This window comes from Zalophus californianus, chromosome 5, assembly GCF_009762305.2.
Source record: "Zalophus californianus isolate mZalCal1 chromosome 5, mZalCal1.pri.v2, whole genome shotgun sequence".
Classification (NCBI taxonomy): Eukaryota; Metazoa; Chordata; class Mammalia; order Carnivora; family Otariidae; genus Zalophus; species Zalophus californianus.
This window is the reverse complement of record NC_045599.1, coordinates 35385143-35404011: the sequence shown is the minus strand read 5'-3', so window position 1 is coordinate 35404011 and position 18869 is coordinate 35385143. Positions and strand designations below refer to the sequence as shown.

At 42.6% G+C, this 18869-nt stretch overlaps 1 protein-coding gene across 10 annotated transcripts in view; it reads right to left on the bottom strand.

Moving 5' to 3' along the window:
* The window catches only part of ARHGAP26 (Rho GTPase activating protein 26), a 449937-nt gene that overhangs the window by 309849 nt on the left and 121219 nt on the right, over positions 1–18869 (bottom strand). For all 10 annotated transcript variants that reach the window (XM_035727446.1, XM_035727450.1, XM_035727448.1 and 7 more), the window contains exons 5-8: positions 18716–18817; positions 10731–10841; positions 3579–3683; positions 1957–2086 (exon numbers count right to left, since the gene is read on the bottom strand). In XM_035727446.1, coding sequence (XP_035583339.1) covers positions 1957–2086; positions 3579–3683; positions 10731–10841; positions 18716–18817 — 448 coding nt within the window. The remainder of the gene's footprint in view (positions 1–1956; positions 2087–3578; positions 3684–10730; positions 10842–18715; positions 18818–18869) is intronic.

Here is an 18869-nt window from a genome sequence, read left to right as displayed (position 1 = left end):
AAACTCACACTGAAGAAAATTCTAGAAAAGAACTGGCTTACACTCTTCAAAAATGTTAGTGTCATGAAGGACAAAGAAAAGCTGAGGAATTATTACAGAGTAAGTCATGACAAACGCAGTATGAAAACCTATCTAGACAGAAGGAAAAGAAAATGTTTTATAAGGGCATTACTGGGACAACTGACAAAATTGGAATACGACCTGTCATTTACATTAAATATCTTATCAATGTTAAATTTGCTGGATATGGTAACTATACTGTGGTTACATAAAAAGAATATCCTTAGTTTTAGAAAATACACACTAAAGTAAAGAAGCATGGGGTATGGAATCAGTTCCAAAAGGATTCAGAAAAAATGGCAATGTGTGCGTGTCTCTGTGACTATGATGTGTGTACACACACACACACCCAGAAAGAGAAAGAACTCTATAATTGTGGAACAATGGTAAAAACTCATGCATCTAGATAAAGGGCATATGATTGTTCATTATACTCTTCTTGCAATTTTTCTTCACATTTCAAATTATTTCTAAGTAATAAGATACCAAAACTTTCAAATGAAAAGAGCTGTATCCCACTGATATGCTCTAGACTCATGTGTTTGAGAGTTAAAATCTGGTTCTCATGATTATCAAGACATTCATGTTTTAAAAAGCATGTGAAGTGTTTGAATAAAATTGGTTTATTAATGTGAGTGCAGATTACATATATGTAAGTGAATAATATTAATAAATTAAGTATTGTGAGTGGACACTGAACTATATTCAAACTGCCCTTAAACTTTTTGGGGTGGATCTTCTCATTGGGCAAAAAACATAACATACCTTATATTGAGGTCTACACAAAACACAGTACTATAGTACCTTCCACTTCTTATAAACCTCAACAAGCTCATCCCTGTAAGAATAAAGGGCATAAAAACCCTCAAGATAACCAATGCCTCCAAATTCAAACCCCACTACTGCCCCCAATGTCACCAGGCAACAATTTTAGGGCCAAGCAAATTTTTGAGCAATCACTAACTAGAATAATCACTGAAATCAAGTGTTCTGTTCCATTAGTAAGCTTCTAGGAGTGAAGACATTTGCCTCACCCTGAATCAACAGAAGGACAGTAAAGAGCACAAAACCAGCAAAAATCTGGGAGGATTAACATGTCCAACCGAAAAAGGAGGGATGGAAGACTAGGAGAACTATCCATTAAAGAAAAAAAAAAAATTGATCTTCTTCTATCCCTAGCACTCCAAAAGCTAAGTCTGGAAGTGCTACCCTCAAAGCACAGCCCCATCAAAAAGCCTTTCCCCAGACCTATCACAGTAGCCTATGAGTCATCACAAAGAAGTCTGGATTAGCAGCACCCGGTGTTTCTTTCCTTGACATCACATTGGCAGGACAATGGATTTCTCTCCCTACCTCTTGGAGTGAGTTTGTGTTTCTACTCACAAAATTTAAGGGTTGAAATGACAGCAACTGAAGAAATGAGGGAATATGCCTAAGTCATGACTATTTGGTCCTTGCCGAACCAAGTCTTGAATGGAACAAAATCATTCCATATTAAGTCCACCCAAGGATATGACTACCGATAGACAGTAAGGTCTAGCATGCAAGGCCCTTTCAGAGCCTCTATGCCAAGTGTGTGATAGCTAAAGCCATGCTGAGGGTTCAGGCATGTCAAGTGTGATTATTAAGGAGAAAAAAACCACCACAGAACCTCAATGAATTCCAGGTTCCCAAGGGAATTTCCAGTTACAAAGAAAACAGAACACATCATGGGGAGGTAGACAAGACCTTTTGGATATCTTTCCCTTAAAAAACTCAACTATCAACTACTCTCATTCACCCAAATCTATATTTACAGAAGCTGTGCTCTAGGTTAGGCACTACTAGATACACTCTCCACCTCCTGGGCAAAAGGCATAAGTGTATCCCAAGCCATTGTTCACCACCAGCACTCACGTTTCTCCTGAACGTACAGGTACCCTTCCATGGTGTAGGGACTGATGGTCTTATGCTCGAGGGGATTCTCCTTCATCTTTTTCATCAGTGATTCCACTTCTGACCTGGTGCCTTCAAAGCGATTTCTCGTCTAGGATGAAAAGCATTTAAATCAAAGAAATGAAACCTTGTTCCTATCTCTAACAATTCACAACATCAACCTATGGAATCCTTAGATCTAAAACCAGGTAAGGAACATTGAGCCACCTAGGAATTAGGCAAATACTCACTTTCAAGAAGTACCTTTTGACCATAAAATCCTATACCAGAATGACTCTCAAAACTCTCAAGACCATCAAAATGACCTGGAGAATGTGGAGAAAATACAAATGTCCAGGCATCACCCCTAAAGATTAATTTAGTACCTCTGGACCCAGAAATGTGCATTTTAAACAAGCATCCCAAGGGATCCTGATTCAGATAGTTCACAGAACGGTCCCCAAGCTCCCTTCAAGACAGAGGGACTTATTTCTCCAACTGCAGGAATACCACTTGCTGATGGTTCATAGATGGTTCCTTCCTCAAAAGGGAGCTGGTTCACTCAAGGTAACTCCTTTCCCCAGTGCAACCTGCACCCCATGACTAGTCAAGGCTAGGGGCAAAAAGGGAAGGGGCCCAAAGCCTGGCACCCTTGCTTCTATTGAGGCCACTGTGAAGGTCAGTATCAGCTCCAGGACACCCCAGGGCATTGACTGAAGCCTCACAGCTCAACTTCTCCGGCAGGGGTCTGCTGCCCTCTCTCTCACAGGTGATTTTGCTGACCCTACTCCCCTGTAAACCTGCTACACATAAACCTCCACTTCTGAGTCTACCTTCTGAGGAAGCTGGCCTAAGGGGAAGCCATGCTTTGGGAAACCTTGTCTGTTTTCCAAAACAACACAGAGAACTGTGGCAGGGTAAACTCCAGGCTTCTAAACCCATGCAATAAAACTCACAAGGACACACTTGGGTTTCTTTTCTACACAGCATCATCTAGAGACAAAGACAACATGCAGACTAATATAGCGAGCCACATAGTGACGCACGGGCTTGAGACCAGTAACTGCTAACCAAACGGCCCTTAGCACAATTCAGAGCACCAAAAGGTCCTGCTGGTTAAAACGTGGGGAAGGAGACTGAGAATAAATGGCTCTGACTTGGATTTCCTGTGAGCCTTACTAAAAGTTAAACAAGATCACATCCTTTGAGCTGGAGGCCAGCATGTATGCCCCACCCCCAACCCCTGAACACCCTCCAAGGTCTCTTGTGGCCAGGCAGCTAGATGCACAGAAGGGAGGCTGGGCCTTCCACTGCCAAAGGAAATCCTGACTCTGGTGCTACAGATTTAAAACAAAAATATCAGCAGGACTTCCGAGAACATAAATAGTGCTTAGAAATAATGGAAAAGAGGTTGATGCTCTAACCTGGGGCCACCAAGCACCCTACAAATGCCTGCCCCCAGCTGCCCTTTGAACCCAAGCAAGACCCATCTTCCTCATCTGCATTCCAATCCAAATAAGTGATCTCTATGCAATCAGACCCATACTATGTGCTCTTTCCTTTTCTCAACCAGGAAGAAGAAGCCTATCCCTTTGCTCACTCACGTTCTGTATGCTAATGGTCAACTCAGTCTTGAAGTCACTGAAATCCTTGGCCAGTTCATAACCATGGTGATAGAAAGTGAAGAGTCCTTGCAAGAATGCCAGTAGCTGTAATGAAAGAAGAAGGGCAGGGTTCACATAAGCATGTTAAATAGGTATTATGCAGCTTTACCTGAGTTCCCAATCTTGATTTGAAAGGCTAGAATACAGTAATAAAAATGCTTATCATCTACTGAGCTTACTTGTATGCCAGGCACTGTAACATCGTATGTCTGCTCTCACTAAATGCTCATAACAGCCTAGCAGGTAAGTACTACTGTTGTCTCCATTTCAATATTGAGAAAGCAAGTTCAGAAAGGTTAAGTAACTTGCTCCAAAAGACAAAGTAAGCAGCAACCAGGATTTGAAACCAGGTCTCCTTGGCATCAACATCCAAGCTCTTACTCTGAGCCTCAGTACCTTCAAAGAAAATCATTTCTTCAGAAATTGAAGACCAGTCTCCTTCAAGTCCAACTCAGTCTCCATCAAATACATCTGTAGTATCAGGTTACCATGTGGAAAAGTGTAGTTATATTGATGGCCAACAGAGAGGGGAGAAGAGGAAGATGGTATGTCCTGAGTCCACAGTGTCACAGACAAAGTCAAATCAAAGAAAATCACCCAGACCAGACTTCAGCTCAAATGTGCTTCTGTGCTTTCCCTAAACTACCCACAGGTAAACACCAGGGATGCCGTTATTAAAATAGTCCCATGTTCCCACATCTTCAGTTATGATGGTTCCCCTAAATTCTCATTTAAATCCCCTCGAGCTAAAAGGTATTAAGTCCAAGAATGAAAACATCTGTTCAGCCTGATTCTCACAACACACCTTCATACAGTGAAAACTATGAATGTTCCCACCCTGAGTCCTGCCAATCTTCACTTCTCCAGGCTCAACCAATGTTCCTACCTTATTTCCTCCCAGAACGTACACACAAAGCTATTGTTATTAGGTTTCCCTGGCCCCTTCCCAAGTTCTATGCATCTTGCCTCAGTTCCAAATCTCAATCTGGAGAAAGGATTGCAATACAAGCCTTAACAAGGTTTTAGAAGAACCAGAACTTTACCTTGTCACAATCTCTGTCGTACCCATCCCTGTTCTAACTCAAACTTTTCAATGCCAACTCACATTTTCTGAGTAGTCCACTCTGACCTCCCTGACCTGCCTCTAACACATGTTACATCAAGATACAGTTGCTTTGTTTTATATTGTTATTTAATTTTCCAGTCCCTAAAACAAACATACCTCTAGTAATTAAACATATTCTCACTTTGTTTTTTCACCTAACTCTCCTGAGAGAACCCTCTTCTGAGAGGCAGTCCTAACAATGATGGCAAAGGAAACAGCCCATCCCCATTCATCTCCCACCTGGCTTGCGGCAGGAATGAATGGTAAGCATTATATGGTATGTGCTACATGGTAAGGTATGTGCTACTCTACCTGAGCTCAGAGCAAAGAATGGTCTTTAGACTGAGCCACTGCCCAGCCCAGCTGATCAAAGAGCTCTGTATTGTGAAGTCAGGCAAAACCCAGCTTTTAATAATATGATATCCCAACTTCCCACCGCTATTGTCCCCAGAGCAACTATTCCCTTAGATTCTCATGGGAGGTCAGAAAGCAGGCCTTGCTGGGTTCTCTGGCTCAAAAAATATCTTGTGACGCCACATACAAATCACTAATATAAATCAATGAACGAGTGGTAAACCACGTAGCGTCACCAAAGACTAATAATTCTTTTCTTGAAAGATAATGGAAGCTTTTGAACTTCCACCATATAAAATACTTTTTTGAAAGGAACACTCAGGCTTTTCCACCTAGATGGTTCCAGGAATAGAGAAGAAGAGGCCCTTATGCCAAACGTAGTGTCAGTGTTCACAATGAAAACTGTTGTTTATCTTTTCCTCCCTCCCACCCCCCGTTTTCGAATGCTGTGCCCATCACTTTTCCAAGGCACTGAATCATTCCCTCCTGGAGAATAATGCAGAAGATAAGCAGCTAATTCCAAAGCCATTTCTCTGTTAACTCTGATTTATCTTCCACTTAAAGTCAACAGGGCCTCTCTTGCCCAAGGTAATTAAATATATCCTCCAACAGCTCACTAAGACACCACCTGGGCATGCACACAAGTGTTCCAAGGCAGAGAGTGACTAGTATTTATTTTGGTTTTCACTTCCTTTGATATCATGCTTGATTGTCCACTTCCCTATGGGAAATGATTCCATAGATATTGTTATCCTTGGCCCCCTTCCCTTCTCCCCTGCCCACATCTCTCTTCCCCTGGCACACCTCCTGACATCCCCTTCCCACATACTGCATGAACCTTTGAATCCATTACCCAGTGGGAAATGAAAGTTCACTCCCCAGAGGGCTGGGCGAGGTCCTCGAAAGACCCCAGAGATGGGATCATCTGTCTGCCTCAAAGAAATGCTTGTACTCAAACACAAAGAGACAAAGCTTATTGTAGCCTCAACCTTGGTTGGCAGATAAGTCAGCACATCCATAGAGGCTCCTCCCTGAACAGCCAGTGACACACAATCATAGCGCAACAAAGGCAATACCAAAGAAAGACCTTCCCCACCTCCTATGGCCTTCAAGGACCCCCATCCTTATTTTCTTCAGAAAATAACTTAAAAAAAAAAATCTATTCCTATTTCCTACCAGACAACATAGCATATATATTTTTTAAGTAAGCAAAAATGTAAGTGCTTCATTTGGTGACAATTGTACCATTCTGGACTATCTGATAAATTTAGGTTGCCTCCACTCATAGAATAAAGCTACTGTTATAGGCTGAATAGTGTTCCCCCAAACCTGACCAAAAAATTATGTTGAAGTCCTAACCCCAGTAACTCAGAATGTGACTTTATTTGGAAATAGTCTTTACGGAGGTACTCAAGTTAAAATCAGGCCAGCAGGTCCTTGGTCTAAAATGACCAGTGTCCTCATAAAAAGGGGCTATTTGGACAGAGAAGCAGAGGGATGATAACCACATGAGGACAAGGGATAGCAGTGATGCACCTATAAAGCAAGGAATGCCAAATACTGCCAGCCAACCACCAGAAGCTACAAGGAAGAAAAGACATCTTCCCTACAGGTTTTAGAGAGAGCATGGCCCTGCTGACACCTTGATCTTGGACTTCTAGCCTCTAGAACTATGAGAGGCAGGAAGTTTTTATGCTGAGAACCCAGTTGGTGGTACTTGGTTATGGCAGCCTTCACAAACAAATATAACCACCAAGAATCACTCATTTGCATGACAAAGAGAAGGGCAGACAGCAGAGTGATGAAAAGCTGCGCTGGGCAAGCCACATAATGCCCTATAACTCTTCTTTTCCAGGAGGACACTAATGCTACATACTATTGCACTGGGTGGTGGTGAAGACAGAGATCACCTATGTAACAGCCTTAGCACAACAGTGCCAACAGGAGCTGTTCAGCAAGACAGATATACTTAGACGGATGTGTTAGAAGATGCACTGTGGTGGCAGTGTCCAGCCCAGCCTGAGGAGGGGGGGGAGCCCAAGATAGGATGCAACAAATCAAAGGAGAAAATGAAGACCTATGATGGGGCAGAAGTAGTGAAAAAGGACAGGAAAGCACAGCACCAAAAAATGTTCTCAAGGTACAACTCAGAGAATGCAGTGTCTGATGAATGTGGGGAATGAGTTCTCTGTAGCACTCTGTAACCTCCAATTATGAAAACTCAGGGAACAGACGGAACATGGCTTCACCTTCAAGAAATCAGGATGTCATTATCTGCAATCCAAAATCTCCAGAACATTTAGTACCTCAACAAGAAAATAAAGGCCAGAAGTCTGAATTTTCTTGCTTGGAACACTAAAATTTTGTTTCTTTTTTCTGAAGGTCAGTAACATCCTGATACTTGAAGTTACTTTCTAGGAAACAAATAAACACAGTCAACATCCATGGAGGTTTCTTGAATGGCTGGAAGATTCCCTTGACTGCAACCACCTCAAAATATGAATACCCACACAAGGTGCCCCAGCAATTTAGTTCAATAAATTTCTTGCTGGTTTCCTTTCCACCTGTAAGCAATCAAATACTGTTTCAGAGAGACTAAGAGTCATTCCACTTCTGCTAGGTACCAGATGTCACCTTAAAGAATAAATGTGCTTCCATTTCCTCATCTGAAAAAAGACATAAAACAGCAATTACCTACCCTCAGAGACAGTGTAAGGATTGGATGACATTATGGAGGTGAAGGGACCATTAGCATATGACACAGTTACACCTAATCAACTGTTATTTCAGGGTCTTCTGCACAATCTCAGCCAGGGGCTCAAATTTAAAAGTGCCACAGAATCACCTTAGAGGGCTTACTAAAAGATTGATGACTGGGCCCCAACCCGTAATTTTTCTAGGGTAGAGCCAAGAGTCTGCATTTCTCGACTTTGACAACCACGGGTCTAACCAGCACAGTGTTCTGGATCAATCCCTCCTGCTAGCCAAAGCTCCCGAAGCACTGACCTGCCCATGAGGTGGTGGGTTGAACAACATTAACTTCTATAGAAAAGTGAAGGTTGAACATGTGAATTCTACGTGCAGCCTCTCAACCAACTCATTTAACTGTGGGCAAGATCCTATCACTTTCTTTTCATTCTAACAGGGGACCAGAAATTTTTATCATTAGCTTTCCAGGTGCCTCACTGCATGGCCTGGGACACATCCACAAATCACAACAGTTTTCCAGTCTTGAAACCCCTCTGGCACTTCCCCACATGATCCCTCCTGACCCAAATAGCACTGAGCTGCTTGCTCCCTTGGATACCTCTCTACTATATACATCATGCTTCCCTAATGAGGCTTTGAACTCCTCAGAAACAGCAGCGGGATCTTGAGCAATTTTTCTGGTAGTAAGTAAATGCTTTCAGATTTACCAAGACTTTTTATATTAAAACAGGTAGACCCTGTTAATATTGCCACTTGACTCATTTGCTCATCTAAGTAGACCCTGGCTGACTGAAACTTACACATTCCTCTATCTTATAATAAAAAGTAATCATTGCCTGGGTGCTAATTAGCAATTATATACTAACTGGGTATTAATTAGGTTCACTCTATTGTAAGCATCATACATGGATAAACTAAATTATTCCTCCTAACATCTTTATATGGTAGGTGGTATTATTATACTCATGTTGTAGATAAGGAAACCAAAGCTCAGAGAAATAGGTAACTTCCCCAAGAAAACACAGCTAGGAAATGGCTGAGCTGAGACTTAAATCTAGGCCGTCGGCTCTGGAGCCCTTACCAATGATTATACTGCTTCTCAAAAACTCAAGACACTGATATACTAAAAGTGAGTGCCAGGAAATAGAGGATTATTCTTTGAAGGTTTCTTAAAAAAAAGAAGAAGAAGAAAGAGAAAGAAAAAGGAGAAGAAAGAAAAAAGAAGAGGAGGTGAAGGAAAGCCTGCCTAGATCAGCAGTCATCCAGCTGAGTCCAGACCAGATTGACTGAAACCCCCAGATTTAGGAGAAATAAATGTCTACTGCTGTATGAGATTTTGTGGTTGTTACCCAGCAAAAGCTAACAGATACAGTACCTGACTCACTAGGAACACCTACTGGGAGGTCAAAGTAGACAGCAACAAAAAAATCACCTCAAAGAATTAAGATGGGCCAATTAAAATCCAAGTCCTGAAAAGCAGGCAATTGTAGAATAATATCAATTTGCACATAAAGATTAGTACAATCACACTGTTGTTTTCCTCTACAAATTCTGGTAAAATCAATTAAACATGCCTAAGGCTCAATCTGTGACAGCTTTTGAATGCCTGCCCACACCAGAGGAAACAGTCTTCAATACACCTTTCATTGAATGGCTGGCTTTAACAACTCTGTGCCCTAAGCAGGGAAATCAACAAGCTCACTTTCTCTGACAGATGGCTTCTCCCACCACAAAGACTCTGTAAAAACATGGGGATTTTGACCGGAGACTGTGACAGAGACCACTGCTAGACAGGAAGTTGGCTCTAAAGTTTCTAATTTTCAGATAAGAAGAATGAGGTAATTAAAGACCTTGAGGAATTTGCAAGATGAGGTGGCACAGAGTGGAATCCTAAGATCACAGTTTCGGTATAGTAAAAAAATCTAAGCATCACATTCCAAAGCCCACTGGATCCTGATAAAACTATTAGCAAGTCTACATGCTTAAAAAGCACCCCAGAAGTTTATAAATTAGAAATGGAGCACAGAACACTCATTACTGAAAAGAGTGGTTATTTTCTTTCAGTTTCTCAGTTTTATTCTCGTTTGCTTAAAAAAATCACTTTCTTAAATCTAGGTAGGTAAGAATCTTGTTTCTATAGAGACCCCAGGCGGGGGTCACAATCACAGCCAGCATTTTTAACAAAGAATCCAAGGTCTGCAAGAGTTTTAAATCAAGGTCCACATGCTCTTTTGGAGTTTCCCGGACATCCTGGTCATGTGCATTCGGAGTGCCACAGTGGGGTAGGGCAGCGCCACCACTGCACAGAGCCACCAACAGGCTAAGGTGGCCTCAACTAAAGCCAGATTTGTTTCTACACAACAACCTTTTGTACCCACTGGGACACAGTGACCAAGTCCAAATCCCATTATGGTTCACTAAGCACAATCTCCTGGCTGCCCAGTTTTAACAAACTACAGTGAGAAATCGCTTTATATAGCACCTTTTAATGCATGGAAGGAGTGCAGAGGGGTTTTGAATTGAGCAGACAAAAAGACAAAGGTAGTACGTACATTCCCCTTGGGCAACTACTACATTTGGATTATTTGAGAGAGAAAGGAAAAGGGTGGGAGGGTGAAAAGTTAAGGTGTAATCACTACTATTGGGCAAGATGAAAACTCCTGCCCCGGCAGAACAGAGGGGGGCTTGAGGATGCAACTGTCTCTGAATGCACCATCACTACTGCTCAGGTTGCACAGCAATGGCCACTGGGGACGATCCAGGGTCAGCCAGACTGACAGAGCACTGCTACTTAGCAGAAGGCACAGCACCAGGACAGGTCAACCTCTTCATCAGCAACCTAGAGCATTTTGTAATCTAGGCAGTGAAATGAGAGCTGGGGATCAAAGTGTGGGGACAGCGTGAAAGCCTGAGCATCTACTTACAGGTTCCACGAACTCAAACATCTTTCTCTCTTGGACTTCCTGCACCTTGAAGACATACTCCAGCGATACTTCATAGAAATGCTGCCGGACCAAGTCTACTTGGCTGTCTGCCTACAAACAAGACAGAATTTAAGAAAAAAATTGGTCACTAACCAAGGAGAGTGTTCAGCAAGCAGGCCAGAAAAATCCCCAGAGATGTTTTTTAAAAACAATGCAAACAGCATGAAATAGACATAAGAATAATGACAATGGTCAGCCAGGCACTTAACTTTGTGTCAGGCACCATCCCCTCAGGTATACATACATTATGTTACTCGCTCCTCATTAACTATAGTTCTTTAATCCTCATTCCATTCCTAAAAAGAAGATATTCTCATTATCTCTAATTTACAGGAGGAAAATGAAACCTGCTAATGTTAGGGAACCTGAAGCAGCTGGTACACAGCAGAGTTAGGATTTCTGTACTTGTGGATCTGCCTCAAGACACTTGATCGCCTTTTTTTAAAGAAGTACTTATGTATTTGAGAAAGAGAAAGAGAGGGAGTGCGTGGTGGGGGGGGAGTGAGAGAGAAACTGTAAGCAGACTCCATGCAGCACCTGACTGGGGACTCATTTGCACAACCCTGAGATCAGGACATGGGCCAAAACCAAGAGGATTCTTAACTGCCACCCAGATGCCCTGAACCTCAATGATCTTTAAACTAGCAGTCTGTACTGCCTTCCCACCCCCTGGGGCAGACTTGGGCTCCATGGAAGACAAATCTTGAAGGAGAAAAAAAAACACCTGCAAGGCTATCATCAGGAATGAACCCAACAAGCCGTTAGAAGGCAGGGAACCTCAGAAAAGGCCATTTCCACATGAGTTTCCCATACCTTCTTTGTTGTCAAAGAACAAACTCAGTTTACCCCAGCAGAGTGATTACATTATTCCATCCTAGCCTCAGTCCTCCCTCTTTGCAGATGTGGGGGAGGGGATGCCTGAAAAGGCCCACACGTGAGTACAATTAAACCACTGATGTAGGACGTAGCTGCCAGAGGAGAAAATGAGTGTGTGTGAGAGAGAGAGAGTGTGTGTGTGTGTAATAGCAAGATGCTATGCTGCAGCGTACCTCAACTATCACAGTAAAGCTCGTAGCCTTTCTGCAGTGTCACTGTGTCACCTCAATCTTTCAAAACAGATAATTACACTGAATGCACATTTAATGACAAAAAAAATTAGCATTTGTTTTAACAATTTTATTTGAGAGAGAGAGAGAGAGAGAGAGAGAGAGCACAAGAGGGGGATGGGGAAGGTGAGAGGGAGAAGCAGGTTCCCTGCTCAGCAGGGCTCCAACGCGGGGCGCTCCATCCCAGAACCCCAGGATCATGACTTGTGCCAAAGGCAGATGCTTAACCAACTGAGCCACCCTAGTATTTTTTTAACAGAAATGAATACCCTCCCAGTAGGAAACACAACTCTGCTTTCTTTAGAAATGAAAGGATCAGAAACCATTCTATAACATACTTCACAAAGACAAGCAAAGCCCCCAAAGAAACATGTCTTCCGGTATTCCCTTGTCAAGATCCCTGCAGAAGAAACTTGGGACAGACCTTACCTGCCATTACACCAAATATGGCACTGCTATCTTTCTATCTAAAGGACTCGGCAAATCATTCATTCATTCAATCATCATGAACAAAAAGAAACTTCCTTCATGGAACTCACAGCATAGTGAAGAAAAGAGATATTAACTAATCACGTAAATAAACAGAAAATTGCAAACTCTGGGAGAGCACAAATAGCCCATTCAACTCTCCTGTGAGCAACTTCCTTCAAGGTCAACATATTAATACACAGAAGTTAGTCTGCTGAGTAAGTGCTGAACAAAAGCAAAACGAAGGGCCTGAGGACATTTTCTAAGCCTCCAAGCAGGACAGGTTGGCATATGAGGACTGAGAGATCTTTATTTGGAGACACAGTTTCGGAAAGTGCTGCACCCCGTCCCCAGGTGTGGCTATTCAGACCACTGGGCTGACATCCCTTCCACCTGGGCTCCTGCCAGCTAAGCCCCATTGCAACCTTTAATTTCCTCGTAGTACAAATCCAACACACTTACTCCAGGGATGCATCTACTTCCCCTGACCACCCACACACCTCAAACATCCTCCCTGCTCGAGCTTGCCAACTGACACTGCAACTGAGGAAAGGGTCATTCTGAAAATTTGCGAAGTGGCTCCTGCAGTCAGGCAGCAATGGAGGAACTCCTCTGAGACAAAGAGCAGAGCCCAGCATCAGTCAGAGCTAAAAGCAAACACCTGGCGTGGACTTGCAGTTCTAGCATTCTCTAGCTGGAGAGACCTGCTCAAGTCACTTATTATCTCTGGGTCTCTTTCCCACACCTGGAGGTTGGAGATGGTATCAGCCCTTGCTCTGCGGCGAACTATTTTCAAGAGAAAATGAGCTAAAGGATATGAGCAATTTGAATACCAAAAAGTGCTATGTGCACATTTGTTGTCACCACCACCAGGCACTTCAGAGCAGATGGGCTTCAATCCCAGCTCCTCACCTAAGTCAGCCATGCATCTCTGGGTGATTACACTCCTCTCCTAACTGGTCTTCCTGCTTGCTTTCTCTCCCCCGCCCCAATCCAGTCTGCACCCAGCAACCAGAAGAGCTTTCTTAAAATTTGAACCAGAGCTTCTCACAACCCCCTCAACGCCTTTCTCTGGCTTCCACCATGGTCTACAAGACCCTGTGTGACCTGCCCACCTGTCCCTCCTCCCAACCTCCCCCCAAAGCATTCTCACTGTGCTCCAGCCTCCCAGATGGACTCCCTGTCCTGTAACACTCCAAATGCTTTCCTGCCATGCAATCTTTGCACTTGGATGTTCCTTCTACTGATAAACCTCTTCTCCTTGATAAATATATTTTTTTAACTTTAAGACACAGTAAGAAATGTCTTTTACATTACGACCCCCCCAAAAAAACATGACTTTATAGGCTTCTTCTGTTCTAGCCTCCTCTACTGTATTTCATGACCCAGTAATTCAGATTTTTATGACACACTCACAATTTTTAAAAACACTTTATTTTTAAGTAATCTCTATACCCAGTGTGGTCCTCGAACTCACAACCTTGAGATCAAGAGTCACACACTCTACCAACTGAGCTAGCCAGGCAACCCAACATACCCACAATTTAAAGAACACTGTCCTAGCTTTTCTCTTGGTGGCCCTTCTCATCCTTCCGATGTCCATTCAAATGTTAGCCTCTTTAGAGAAGACTTCAGTGACCACGTTATGGTACATAAGATAAAGACTCCCCGGAGTAACCTACCTCCCAATTTATTTCCTTAGCACTATGTAAAATTCTTTCCTACACTTTTCTCTTCTTGTGTTTTGCCTATGGTAATATAATGTCAATGAGAGCAAAGACTTTGTCTCGTTTTTCCACTTTCCTATCTCAGCTTCCAGAACAGTGCCTGGCCCATGGTAAGTATTCAAGAGAAGCTTAAGGAATGAATGAATTGATCTCTACGTGGCTGATAGTGATCCAGTTCTCAGAAGAAATGCCTAACTCAATGCATTTCCAAAGGAAGAGGAAGAAGAAATCCAAGTGAAATGGTATGTTTCTCCTGCTAATGCCCCTGCATTAGCCACAGAATTCATCACATCCTTAGACACCCATCCTGCAATGGAGTCACAAGCCAAGAGTCCAGCCCACCTGGCAGGCCACTCAAAACCGTTTCTCTGCTTGTTACCGGAAAAGCAGTGAATCTACCAGCTTGTCTGAGACGCATCAACCATTCTATGCTTCTTAGAAAAGAGACATTGTTTCTAGACTGTAAGTTCCAGGAAAGCCAATCATTCATTTCGCTCTCCACAATTCACTCAACACCTGAATAGACTCACAGAAGCGTGCAGTGAATATTTAAGTGAATATTGTCTTTGAAGCTTCTTAGCCCTTGAAAAATACAGTGATTTAAAAAAGAATCATCCACTAGATGGCAGTGTCATTCCACAGGACTGCACTATGATTTTCCCCACTAGGATGTGGGGATGGGCTAGATGTCAAAAGTACTGTTTCGAGCCCTGCAATCAGGGAAGAATTATGGATGATCGAAGAAAGCAGATTTCATTAAAAGTGCACTAGGTGTTTAGTCATGTCCCTAAGTTGATTTTTTAATAAATGTGAAGAAAATCATCACTAAATAGCTAGAAGACCTTGAACAAATCGACCTCTGCAAGGAACCCAGTTCCTTCAAATATATTTCCAGTAGGTTCAATCAGAAGATTATCAAGGTCCCTCCTTCCAGCCAATTCTATTTTCATGATACATGCATTGAATAACAACGATTTACAGGCAGCCCAGCAACATCCCACCCTCCCAAGAGAGAGAGACAAGGAGAAGAGCACAGTGAGGTAAGAGAAAAGAGCTCCAGAGTCTGGAGCCAGTGTGCAAACCTCATTGACAAGCTATGGGTAGGTTATTTAACATCTTCAAGCCTTAGTCTCCTCATATGTAAAACAGAGGGAATACATCCATACCTCACAAGGAGGTGGTAATGATTTGAGAAGATTCCAAGTAAAGTGCCTAACACAGTACCCAGTACAAAAATAAGCATTCCGTAAATATTTACTGCTATTATTTTGTTAGTAAAAGTATTATATCATTTTCGTTGTTATAAGATTTTTATCAATTTAATTCAGCTCAGATACAACTAAAAAGCAATGCTTGAGAACAGACCCAGACCTTTCTGAAGAAGGACTTGCAGCCTGCTCCTTGCCCTACAACGTACTTAGAAAGTATGACTGGGTCAAAGACAAGCACACAACGAACTATAACAAAAGAACGTAATGAAGAAATGTCCACTAATACATATAACTGGCCAAGTCAGTGCTGTGGACTGAATGTTTGTGTCCCTGACAACATTCATATGCTGAAACCTAACCCCCAATGTGACAGCACTTGGAGGCGGGGCCTTTGGGAGGTGATCAAGTCATGAGGGTGGAGTCCTCATGAATTGGATGAGTGGCCTTATAGAAGAGACCCCGGAGAGCTCCCTTAGCCCTTCCACCACGTGAGGCCATGGCAAGAAGACAGCCATCTATGAACCAGGAGGCAAGCTCTCACCAGACACTAAATCTGCCAGAGCCTTAATATTGGCCTTCCTAACCTCCAGAACTGTGAGAGTTAAATTTGTCTCTATAAGCTACCCAGTCTATGGTATTCTATTGTAGTAACCTGAACATACTAAATCAGTGAGGAAGAGAGTACCATACACTATGGGAACAGGGAATGGGGAAAAACAAGCCAGTCTTGGGGTTAATACTTTTTGTTTAGCAGCTATAATTTGCCTTCTCATACATGAAGTAGACAGAATAGGTACTTTGTATTTTACAAAAAATGGGACTAAAAGCTCAGAGAGATGAGTACTTGCCCCAGGTCACACAGTGAAAATATGGCATAGCACCCCCTGAAGTAAGATATCTCTTTGCCACCCAGTGCTCTGGTCCTGACCAGTACTGGGCTAAGGAGAGGATATTGGCATGGCCTTAAAAGAGTATGTTAGACTCATCCCAGATCATGTCAGCAGTATCCAGGAACAGAGGGAACAGATCGGAGAAGCATTCTCACTCTGGGGAATGCCACGCCTACAGACTAACTGTACTATGGGCCTCTCAACACCAGTAGGTGCTAAAACAATCACACAGTCGCTCAACTCTTAAAGACCCTGCCTCCTGTTAACTGCTTAGAAACTATAGAGCTGGCCAGCTCCGGTCATTTTGAGTTGTAGTCAAAAAGACCTTCCTTAAATGTAGTTTCCAAACCCTAAATGCCAAATGACACTCAAAGAAGGGTAACTAAAAAGTGAGGGCATCAGCACAGATCCTGAATGAATTTATGCACTTGGCCAAGAACTGGCCAAGATCTTGGGCATCTTCCAGGGCTCATACCCCATGCACATCTGGGATACCATTCAGTGAATTTATTACTTTGTATACAATCCACTGAAAATAGGTTTTCTTTAGCCTTCTCAAGCATATTTGACAAGAGTTACCTGAGTAGCTATGCTATCTTCAAGAATCACCTTGCCATGTGTTTGCTGCCTTTTCCCCAGTCAGGCACAAGATCTTCAGAGACAGGTTAGTGTTTTCTACCCTCCACAGTTCACACCAAGTGCTCATTTGCTGTTGGTTGGCCAAGAACTGGTCTGCAAAGCTCACCACAAACACTTGTTGCTGGAGTTGATATTGGGTCCTCTTTGTCACTTACACAACTGGTTTAAACGCCCATATCAAAGCAGAGGGTTCCTAAGTGAGGATGGGTAACAAATCCTGGTTGTTAAGGGACTCGACTCCACTATTTCCCGAGGTATCTTCATTGTTAACGTTCAACCATAGGATCTTCAGAGTAACTTTCACCTGACAGAAGTACTAAATGGTATTTTCTCAAAAACAAAGTAAATTCAAGAATGAGGGCTACCTTGACGAACGTCCATTGACTAATGAAGGGATAAAGAAGATGCAGTATATAAGACAATGGAGTTTTACCCAGACAGTAAAGAAAAAAAAAATCTTGCCATTTGCAGCAACATGGATGGAGGCAGAGAATATAATGCTAAGTGAAATAAGTTAGCGAGAAAAAAACAAATATATGATTCCATTCATGTGGTATTTAAGAAACAGAACAAGCAAAGGAAAAGAGAGAGAGAGAGAAACCAAGAAACAGACTCTTTATTAAAGAGAACACACTGTTACCAGAGGGGATGTGGGGGGAGGGGATGGGTGAAACAGGTAATGGGGATTAAGGAGTGCAACTTGTCCTGATGAGCACCGGGTGATGTATGGAACTGCTGAATCACTAGATTGTACACCTGAAACCAATATTACACTGTATATTAACTATACTGGAATTAAAATAAAAACTTAAAAAAAAAAAAGAATGCTGGCTAGCTTGGAAGTCACAGCCGCTCTTTAGCACATACCTGAGAAAGGTCAAGCAAACTGTTAAGAGTAAAATAACATTCATGCAGTCAACTTTGGAGTTCCACTAGGAAACAGCTCTGTCTCCCAGAAACAAGACCCTCACCATGCAAATCTCCATGAACTAAATGAAAATGATCAGAGCTCCATGGCTGCAAAGCGGTATTTTTCCAAGTGAACTACTCTTCATGTCAATCCAGAAAGAATCAGAGTAGGTCAGATAATTTACCTTTTTTGAAACAAAGTTACCAAAGCATAAAACATATGAATGACAAATCCTCCTTAAAGAAAAAAAAAGAAAGCAAGACAGACAGACTAACGTCAAGTACTGGTTGAAGTAATTTTTTGGGGGGTGAAATAATTTTTTAAAAAATAACAATAGGGGTGCCTAGGTGGCTCAGTCAGTTAAGTGTCTGCCTTAGGCTCAGGTCATGATCCCAGGGTCCTGGGATCTAGTCCCAGGTCAGGATCCTGCTGCGGGGAGGTGGGGGAGAGGAGCCTGCTTCTTCCTCTCGCTCGGCCCCTTCCCCCCACTCCTGCTTGCTCTTTCTCTCTCTCTCAAATAAATAAAATCTTTAAATAATAACAACAACAATAAAGAAGGATGATCAAAGTGTTTCAGATGCTAACGTTTCAAATCACGGATATAAGGCAGGAAGTTAAGAAGTAAGGCAGTAAGTACAGAATCAAAGTAAAGGGTTACAGAAACAGGAAACCAGACTTCAGTTTGAAAGGAAGAAGCACATTTTAGTAACTAGGGCTGCCCAACAAGGAGGAGCGTGATCTTGATCAGCACCCACCTATTGGTAGGTTGGACAGCCAGAAAAGGGGTACTGTGAGCGGGAAGATACAAAGGGCAATACAGGCATCAGGCATCTGAGGAGGGATCAGGGTCAAGCTCCTGGTTTGTGAGGTCTCTTCAAACCCTAGGATTTTCTAGCAAAGAGGAACAAGCACGCATCCCCAGCACCACATAGAACTTAAACACATTATTCAGGATACTAGTGAAGTAATCTTACCTCCTGAAGCTGAGATTCTTTCTTCTTGGAAGACAAATTTAGGTGTTTTTCTAAGATGCCACAATACTTTTCTGTCTCCTTGTCATACTTCTTCTTGGCTTCCTGGCAAAAAGAGGAGAGGAGAAAAAGAGTGAAATGTTACAGGAATAAAAGC